Source organism: Sceloporus undulatus, chromosome 2, assembly GCF_019175285.1.
Source record: "Sceloporus undulatus isolate JIND9_A2432 ecotype Alabama chromosome 2, SceUnd_v1.1, whole genome shotgun sequence".
NCBI classification, from domain to species: Eukaryota; Metazoa; Chordata; class Lepidosauria; order Squamata; family Phrynosomatidae; genus Sceloporus; species Sceloporus undulatus.
Genome location: NC_056523.1, coordinates 30,798,157 through 30,807,952, shown reverse-complemented (window position 1 = coordinate 30,807,952; position 9,796 = coordinate 30,798,157). Strand labels below are relative to the sequence as shown.

Genomic DNA, 9,796 nt, shown 5'->3' with positions numbered 1-9,796 from the left:
ATAGCACTGGATCACAGATCAGGCCTTTCAGATTTTGTGTTGGTTCTTCATGTCCTCCAGAGAATTGTGTTTATTGATGCTGAAAACCAAATTTCAGTGTAAAATGATGAGCCCTTCAATAACCCACTTTTCAAAAATGCAAATTAGATTTTACACTTGCTTTTTTAATCTACCATTAACAGTCTTGAGCATTTGGAACCAGGCAGGTTATATATAGAAAGAAATTGAGAAATAAATGTCTGGCAGGAAACGCAGTGCAGTTTTGCATATTGGTTAAATGGTGCATATTGATTGTTGTGTTCTAAATGATAACTTGCATGGAAATTAAAAGCATCAAGTCTGTTTGCTTTCAGACAGGATATTTGTAGAGCTCACGACAAATGCGATACTTTAGGTAAGGCTAATCTCTTTTTTCTTACTTTTCAAGGTGACAATATTAACATGTTCTTGACAGAATGTTGTGTGTCTTCATTTAGATAGCAAACTCTTGTTTTGTTCTGCTTTTGATTTCCCAGGTCTGGCTGAACTGGGTACAGTCTGTGATCCATACCGGAGCTGTTCAATTAGTGAAGACAGTGGACTAAGTACTGCTTTTACGATTGCACATGAACTTGGCCATGTGTATGTTCTATAAATTTACCAATTCATTTACAACATCATTGGACTATATAACAAAACTGAAACTTGCATGTTATATAAATCGCATGTTAAACAAAATTCATTTGAGGCAGAAAATTGGCACAGTGGAGTTGCACTGTTGGTAGAATTCTATCTAATGAGCCCTGGTAACCCAGTGGTTAAATGCTGGTACTACAGCCACGATGTTGTAGGTTTGATCCTGGAGGAAGGCTCCAAGGTCTGCTCAGCATTCCATCCTTCCATAAGTTGGTAAAATGAGTACCCAGCTTGTTGGGGGCAATTGGCTTACATATTGTAAATGCTTAGAGAGTGCTAGTTCACTGATAAGCGATATAGAAATGTATTTCCTATTGCTATTGCTCTCTTTCTTCCTGCAAACAAGAGAGAATTCAGGGTCTGCACAACAAAGCTTTCCTGTGCCTTCCTTTTTTGGGAATGTGGTGTAGGGGAATTAGTATTGGAATGGAGGAGGACTGTGGGACTCAAAGCATTTTTTTTTCTGAATCTGAAATTATATCACAATGGAGTACATTTTTCTTTGGAAACAGAAGTGATCAAGTTTCATGTTTTCAGGGTATTTTATAGGGAGGTGTATGAAGCTACATGACAAATTGGTTACCTATAGATTTAAATCCAACATCATTTTAGGATGCAATTATTTGCATGATGGGACTTCCCTTTCCCCTCCACAGCTCTCCTTGCTGCTTGAAATTTTGCTCGGGAGGTTTCCTTCTTCCTACAATTTAGTTTTAGAGGAAGCACAAGGGAGGTTGGGAGGCGGGATTTCTGTTCTCCTAATTCTAGTGATAGGTACATTTCCATAAGAGGAACAACCCTAGTGGGTCCTGTCCATAGTGTCAGGCCACAAGGTGGGGCATTTCTAATTATGTATTGTATAGTATTTTCTGGATATCTTTTTAGTTCTGGATATATGGTAATAAAACAAACAACTGGTTTCTCTTGTTGTTAAATTTGCTTTGTGATTACATGATACCATGTAAATAAAGACCAGTAAAGCATGGTAAGGAGTAACCACTTGTTGATTTGTTTTTGTAAAGTGTTTAAATTCATTGAAGAGTATGTATTCATACTCAAAGGAACTCTGTCACATTTAGAGACCAAGATGTTGGGCAATTCCATCTTCTAAGCAAATTTCCATTCCAGTTTAATTGAACTGATTATGAAATTTCATTGCAAGTTTGTGCAATACTCTCAAGACCTATACATTTTTTTCACTAGATATAACTTTCTAACTTTTTAGTGCTTCAGCAATAATTAAGCATAAATTAGGGTTTTCCTGTCCAGAATTGTTTAGAGGGGATTTGCCTTTGCCTTCCTCTGAGACTGAGAGAATGTGGCTTGCCCAAAGTCATCCTTTGGGTTTCTATAGCTGAGTGGGGATTCAGACCCTGGTCTCCAGAGTTGTAGTCACTCAAGCCATCACATCATGCTGGCTTCCCAGCTGTGGAATAGCCTACATAAAATGAGTTGGTCAGAGGTCCAAATCTACCACTTGCAGTGATAGGATGCTGGGCCCATCAGCTAAAGCAGTGGGATGCTTTCTCTGCTGTAGATATTCTGCTGCACCATTTACCTCCCATAAAAGTTACCTTACAGAGTGATGTGTATCAGTGTTCACTACCTAAATGAAATCTTGGAAAGGCTTAGTATTTCCGTGTGTTCCAGCTTAGAATTCCATCCCACACACAGTATTGAAGGAAAAGGGCAATAGAAATGAAAGATGACTAGAGGGGTTTTACTTTGCCTTACCATTTCCTTCTCTAATTTTCCCTCTGAGCAGCTGTTTTTGCCCCCATCCTCTCCTGCAAACTGCATGTGCAAACTGCAAAACCATAATTGATAAAACAAATAGGAAGAAAATAGGGAAGAGAAAGGTTGGGATCTTACAAAATTGGTGAGCTGTAATCTTTTAACCAACATAAGTTCTTTTACAGTGACTAACATTGTTTTTACTTTCCCCCTTCCAACTGCTGATTTCCCCCACTTTCATTTGATCTCCCTTTGGCAATTCACAGCGATTAGGTCCTGCCTACACTTTACAAATTTTGTTCATTTCACTGAAAGTGACTTCATGGGGTTAGAAGCCACCCCAAACAGGAAGCTCCTTTTTGCTGTGGGGGGGGGGGGGGGGGGGCAGAGCTCATTCACTGAAGGCAAGCTTAATGGAAATGTAAACTCATCAGCCTTCAAATTTAGGATCACATCAGGTCATTTCCTCTCTTCCACTTCAAATAGCACAGCAGCTTAAGCTGTTCTGTCTCTGTGGCATATTTGTAACATTCTTCTATATATCATGTGCTACAAACCCCATAGGTGGATTTTTTTTTTTAAAAAAATAAATTTTATATTGATATTGATGCTTGATGGCATGTTGTAAATGTACAACATTAAAAAAGGGAGCCAAATTAATCCCTGGAGTACAGTTGTCCCTGGAGACTAAATCTGTATAATAGAGAACACCAGGAATAATATTGTACACGGATGACTGACGCTCAGAGTTCAGCTTCATTAGAAAACTTTGTCACGAGAATCTTACCCTTGGTGTTTTCAAAGTAGGAGGATTTACAGTCAGAGGAAGTAGAAGATTGGTTGCCCCCAACAAGAAGTGTGGGCCCTTGAGGGTCTCTGCTCCTGTCAACTAGCATTTGAAAGCATTAAAAGGAAGCAGTTCCTTGTATTTTGATACCTTAGGACAGGGATGGACAAGGTGCACCTATAGGCTGCATGTGTTCCTTGGACACCACTTTTGTTGCCCCTGAAACTCTCACAAGTCCCCTAAAGCACCCTCTATTATTATATTTAGGCAATTTAAGCAATTTTTGCCCCCAAGTCATGCAAAAACCCCTAAAACATGTGAAAACAGCAAAAGTATTCCACAATCCCATAATGTCTCCAATACTTCTGTTTTCTTCTGTAGTACCCCTCAAAATGGTGACAAGAAGTGAGCCAATGTTGCTTCCTGTTGACATTTTGAAATGGACTGTGGAAGAAACTGGAAGCATTTAGGCTTGCACATGGGAAGTGTCCAGATGAGAGAGGTGTCTGGGGAGAAATTGGTCCCTGGTCCCAGTACATTAACTTACCTCAGCTTTGGTGGAAAGCTTCGTTGTCCATGTTATTCACTGGGTGAGGGTGAACAAATAGAAGCTTAATATAGACAAGACAGGGGTGCTCATGATCAGTTAAAAGTCAGATCAAGGAATAGGATTTCAGCCTGTGTTGTACAGGGTCACAACCACTTGAATATGAAGACTGACAGTTTGGATAGGCTCCTGGATTCAGCCCTGACCTGAATTCCCAGGTGTCAGTGGGGGCCAGGAGTGCATTTTCATAGTTAAAGATAGTATGCCAACTATACCTATTCTTAAAGAAGTCCGACCTAACCACAGTGACACGTGCTTGTGGGGGTCTGCCTTTCAAAAGTGTTCGAAGACCAGTTTATCCAAAATACTACAACAAAATTTTGACGAAGGCTGGTTGTAGGGAATACATAATTTATCTTGTTAGAGCAGCTCCACTGGCTACCAATCCATTTCTGGGCACATTTCAAAGCAGTAGTTCTGATCTATAACTCCTCATACAGCTTGGGATCTTAAGATCTGCAGGGGATGCCCTGCTCTTGGTTCCCATGCCTTCATAGTGCAAACATACCTTTTTATCATGAAATCTCCAGGCAGAAAATTGATAAAATAATGTGAATATTTTCAACAATTCCAGATTAAAATCTATGAAATAATCTTAACAGAATAAATATACTGAATATTAAACAACTGAGAAGCCAAAACAATTTATAAAGGCTAAAAGAAAAAGAACAAGAAAACATATGCATGGTTAAAAGTAAATTAGACTAAGCCATGTCTTCACTTTGCCCCAAAAAGAAACCAATGTTGGTGCCAGTCAGGCCTGCAAAGGCGCAAAGCATTCCACAAGTGGTGCACCACAGCCCAGAAGGCATTTCCCTACATCCTCTCCATCATCACATGACTCCCATCAATGAGACACAGAGGAGGGCTCATCCAGCAGATCTCAGTTCTCTGAAAGTTGAGGCATTCTTTCAAGTACTGAGGCCACAACCTGTTTGGGGCTTTGAATGTCATCACCACCACCTTCAAGTCAGATTGGAAATGCATTGACAGCACATGCAGTTCCCTGAAGATTGGTGTTAGGTGTTGTCAATATGATACCATGTATGAAACATGGCCATATATATGATACATGGCCCTGTAGATCAGTATAGATTGAGTCTCCCTTATCTGAAATGCTTGGAACCAGAACTGTTTGGGATTTGGGGTTAATTCTGGATTTTGGAATATTTGCATATACATACTGTAATGAGATATTTTGGAGATGGGACCCAAGTCTAAATATGAAAATCATATATGATTCATATACTGTACATCTTATTAACTTAGCCTAAAAGTAATCTTATAGATAATATTTTAAATAATTTTGTGCATGCAAATTTTTGTACAATGAGCCATCAGAAAGCAAAAGTGTTACTATCTCAGACACCCATGTGAACAATTTTGGATTTAGGAATTCCAGATCGTGGAGACTCAACTTGCATTTATATAAAAGTAGTTAATTAGTACTTAATTGGAAGAGATGACATAATTTATTGATATATATTCACATTAAAATGGTGTATATAGGTATAAAGTGGGCATCCAGCCTTTGGATCATCTGAAACAGAAGGCTTAACTGGATGCTATAAAACCTGTTGCTAGCATAATGAGCTAGTGATGCTATTTTTTCACTTTCTGTGGGGCAGTGGAAATTCTTCATACGACGATTCCTCTCCCACCTCTTGTCTCTATACTTGGCCTAAGGACAAAGTGCTTTTTGTATAAAATGCCTTTGCTCCCTAATGCACATCCTTGAATACAAACAGATCCCTCTAAGTAAAATGCTTTAAATTTTAACAGGATATGAATGCACAGATGGGCTATGCAATTGCGTTTGTTTGTCAGCCAGTTCCTTCTCAAATAATAAACACTTAACTCCAATTAGCTAATTCCACAAGTACTTTTAAATCTCGTTGATTTCAGCAACAAAGTTTACTATGTGCTCTATTCCTTTTAACTGAAAACAATGACATTTAAAGATGTTTAACTTGGGTAGGTTTGCAGTCTTAATTCCTTCTTTTGTAGATTCAAGTTAATATGGTGGCCAATATGCTGTCTCTTTAGATTTAATATGCCTCATGATGACAACAACAAGTGCAAAGAGGATGGAGGGAAAAACCAACAACATGTTATGGCTCCCACCCTGAACTACAACACCAACCCTTGGATGTGGTCAAAATGTAGCCGGAAATACATCACAGAATTTCTAGAGTAAGGTCTTAATAATTACTTCATGAATTCCTTGTTGTCTATCTCAATGGAACTGCACTGGGCAAAATATTGTGGGAAAGCTCCATGCAAACATGGAAGAAGAGGAGGAGGAGGTTGTTCAGAAATTAGAAAAAATGTCCTTTTCTATTTCTCAAAAGAAATTTAAATCGTAAATTGTAGTTACTTTAAAAAACATATTCTGACTACTATGAGCTACTGATATATGGTTCATACCACACCAACGCTTGAACCATATTGACTTAAAGAGTTACGGTTACACTGCAAAAAGTGTTACACAGTTATCCCTCATTAAGTTACATGTGTAACATAATTACACCTTCATTTTTGAAAAAAGAATTTAATTGGGCCTGTATGTGTGTGCACCAAGATCTGATATCTTCCAGCTCTGTAATGATGTGTGCACATGTCTATGAGTGTAGAGAGCATGATCAGTTCACACATATACGGGTTGAGTTTCCCTGATCTGAAATGTTTCTGACCAGAAGTATTTTGTATTTTTGAATACCTGTATTTGTGCACACACACAGTCATCCCTCCCGATTTGTGTTCTGACCTCCCAGTGAACCAGAAAAAACATAGATATTGGTGCCACATTGTTTTTAATGTTGGCACGCTCGCCATTTTGTCCCTCCTGGCTTCCCATCAGTGGAAATTCAAAACCACAAATGAGAAGTCAGCGAATCTGGAGGGACAACTGTATTCACATACACACACACATAATGCACATAATGAGATATCTTGGAGTTGGGACCCGAGACTAAATACATCATTCATTTATGTTTAATATACTTCTTATACACATAGGCTGGAGATAATTTCATACAATATTTTTAATAATTTTGTGCATGAAACAAAAGTTTTTTATAATGTGAAGTCGAAGGCTTTCATCGCTGGCATCCATAGTTTTTTGTAGTTTTTTTCACGCCATTTGGCCATGTTCTAGAAGAGTTTATTCCTGACATTTCAGAGAAACATACCCAGAAAAACTGATAAAAAACTACAAAAGTTTGTATACAGTGTGCTCTTCCCTTACGTGGGGATCTATTCAACCCCCGCCCCCCACATAAGGGGAATTTCACGTATATGCTCGTGCCCCATTGAAGATAATGGGGCTTAAGCATGTGGTGGCACACGGTACACGCGCCATGGGCGTGCGTGCCATTGCAGGTTCCGCACACGCCGAGGCTTTTTCCAGCGTGGACCTCCAGCATATGCAGGAATCTGCATAAGGCACGTTTGCATATAACACGGACGCACTGTGTATATTGAACTTTCAGAAAGCAAAGATGTTACTATCTCAACCATTCATGAAAAACGTTTTGAGTTATGGAATATTTTGTATTTTGGAATTTAGGATAAGAGAGGCTCAGCCTATATGTGTGTGAACTCATTTGCCCACTCTTTAGATTCATTCCCATATACTAGATATGCATGAATCATAAGAATCATAAGTGGTAGTTTCTAATTAGCAGGGTGCTAATTCCCTGTTGAATAAACACTAGATTACCTACTTAGCTTACCTACTTTTACAGTACAGCAGTGAAAATAAAGGTAACACTTTTTTATTTCAGTACTGGCTACGGTGAGTGTTTGCTTGATGAACCTTCACCCAGAAGGTACCCTTTACCTCAGCAACTTCCAGGGTACATATATGATGTCAATAAGCAGTGTGAGTTGATATTTGGCCCTGGAGCTAAGGTTTGCCCTTATATGGTAAGATGCTTTTCTTCCCTCTTTCTCATCCCTCCTTCCCATTATTCTTGCTTTAATTGTGACAGACTTGTCTAAACCAACTATTATGCACTGGGGAAGATGCTTTCTTCTAAAAAATATGACTGCCTGCTAGGCTAGATTTGCAGCTTTTCATTCCCAATAACATGTCACATACTCAAAAGCATGAAAGCCACTTTTACACAATGATGTCTGTGTGGCACATGTGTGACTACCACAATGAGTTGGAATGGGACAACCCTATAGAATTTTCTCACCAAGTGCATGTCTACACAGGGAAAATGCCGAGCTGATGCCAAAGAAGGCACTGGCAGTATCACAACATAAAGCTACTTCCAGGGAGATACCACTGTTTCTAGCCCTGAACATGATTTCACCCCAAATTAAGTAAAGCCAGTGGAAAGCCCAGTGGTTCCCAGAAACCCTGGAGTGACCTTGGGTTCTTTTGGCATGTGGATAGCTGGATCTGGCCCAATCCATTGTCTGCATGCCAACAGCCTCACCATCCCCCTTCCCTACTCTGAGTGGTTCAGGGAAAGAGGCTTGCCTGTTTTCAGAGGTGCCACCATAAAACCATAGAATCATAGAGTTGGAAGAAACCTCAGGCACCATCCAGTCCAACTCCCGGCCATGCAGGAAGACACAGTCAAAACACCCTCGACAGATGGCCATCCAGCCTCTGTTTAAAACCCTCCAAAGAAGCTCTACCATGCTCTGAGGGAGTCAAACAGCTCTTACTCTCAGGATGTTCTTCCTACTGTTGAGGTGGTTTCTCTTTTCCTGTAGATTGCATCCATTGCTTCATGCCCTATTCTCTGGAGCAGCAGCAAATAAACTTGCTCTATCTTCAATATGACATCCCTTCAAATATTTAAACATGGCTATCACCGCTACTTTCTTGCAGGCAGGAGCTCCATGTAAAGTCTGCCTGGTGTGACACCACTTCTGCTAAGGGCAAAAACTGTTGCCTGGACATATGATCAAGGAGGGTCACACTACCCCCTCCTTGTTGATAATAGGGGCACCCCGTTCTGACCACAGCAGATGCAACAGCACACTGAGCAAGCTCTTGCTGGGAGTTCTTCCCTGTATGGAAATGGCGACAGTACCACCAAGGGGGTGAGCCAATGGGGCTGAAGTGGAGTTGACCTGTCTGCCCTGTGTGAAAAATAGTACACAGTCACAGCAGATTCAGCCCAGTGTGTGTGGTCGTCATTGTGGTTGGTCCGGGGTCAGGCAGGGCATAAGTCTATGGACTGGTCCTGGATTAAGCAGCCAGTGTAAATGCATCCCTAGTCAGCATTTTCCTTCCCTGCAGAGCACTGATCCAACTAGTAAAATCAGTCTTTTCCATGGGCTGGGAGTACTGTATTCATATCAACTCTCAGTAGCTACATGGCAAAGCTCCACAACAAACCATGGGATGTGAATCTGGTTTTTAAAAAGGCAACCTTTTTTGAACAGCAACCTCTATATTTGTAGGCAATGTTACAAATACTGGGGATAACCATTGTCATGATATGGGCATAAAATAAAACAGGTAGAGTGGTAGACTAGATAGCCATTGTGGTCCCTTCCAACCTTATTTTACTCTGATTCAAAAATTTGGATACCCTATTAGCTTCACTAGAATGAAAGACAGATACCTTAAGAGGCAAAGAAGGAAATGGGTTTCATAAAATTCCCAGCTGCTTATTGTTAAAATTGTTTCACATGATCAGGTATCTTGAATGTTTTTGTATTATTTATTTGTTTGTTTATTTTAAAGTGATCACCTGCTCTATATCATCTGGCTTCAGGATAGGGTAAAATCACTTTAAAATAATTTAAATAATTTAATACACATGAAAAATTTGATAGCAGACATTAATTGTTAATGTCAGGGCAATGACCAGGCTGTTGTTTACATCATTGGAGACAAATCAGCATCAAGGTGACCACTGGAAACTGATGATAAGCCATAGGAGCCAAAGATAACATGCCTATTTACTTTAATGTAATTAACTTTAATTGTGTATTGTTTTCATTACTATGCCAGTTGGTAAACT

The 9,796-nt window shown here is 39.7% G+C and overlaps 1 protein-coding gene across 6 annotated transcripts in view; it reads left to right on the top strand.

Annotated features, from left to right (window-relative positions):
• Window positions 1-9,796, top strand: part of ADAMTS9 (ADAM metallopeptidase with thrombospondin type 1 motif 9) — a 179,550-nt gene that overhangs the window by 31,305 nt on the left and 138,449 nt on the right. For all 6 annotated transcript variants that reach the window (XR_006101997.1, XM_042449998.1, XM_042449999.1 and 3 more), the window contains 4 exons: window positions 354-394; window positions 516-621; window positions 5,850-5,996; window positions 7,589-7,730. Coding sequence is in view for 5 of the 6 variants with exons in the window: in XM_042449998.1 (XP_042305932.1) it covers window positions 354-394; window positions 516-621; window positions 5,850-5,996; window positions 7,589-7,730 (436 nt within the window). In the remaining variant the exon portion in view is untranslated. The remainder of the gene's footprint in view (window positions 1-353; window positions 395-515; window positions 622-5,849; window positions 5,997-7,588; window positions 7,731-9,796) is intronic.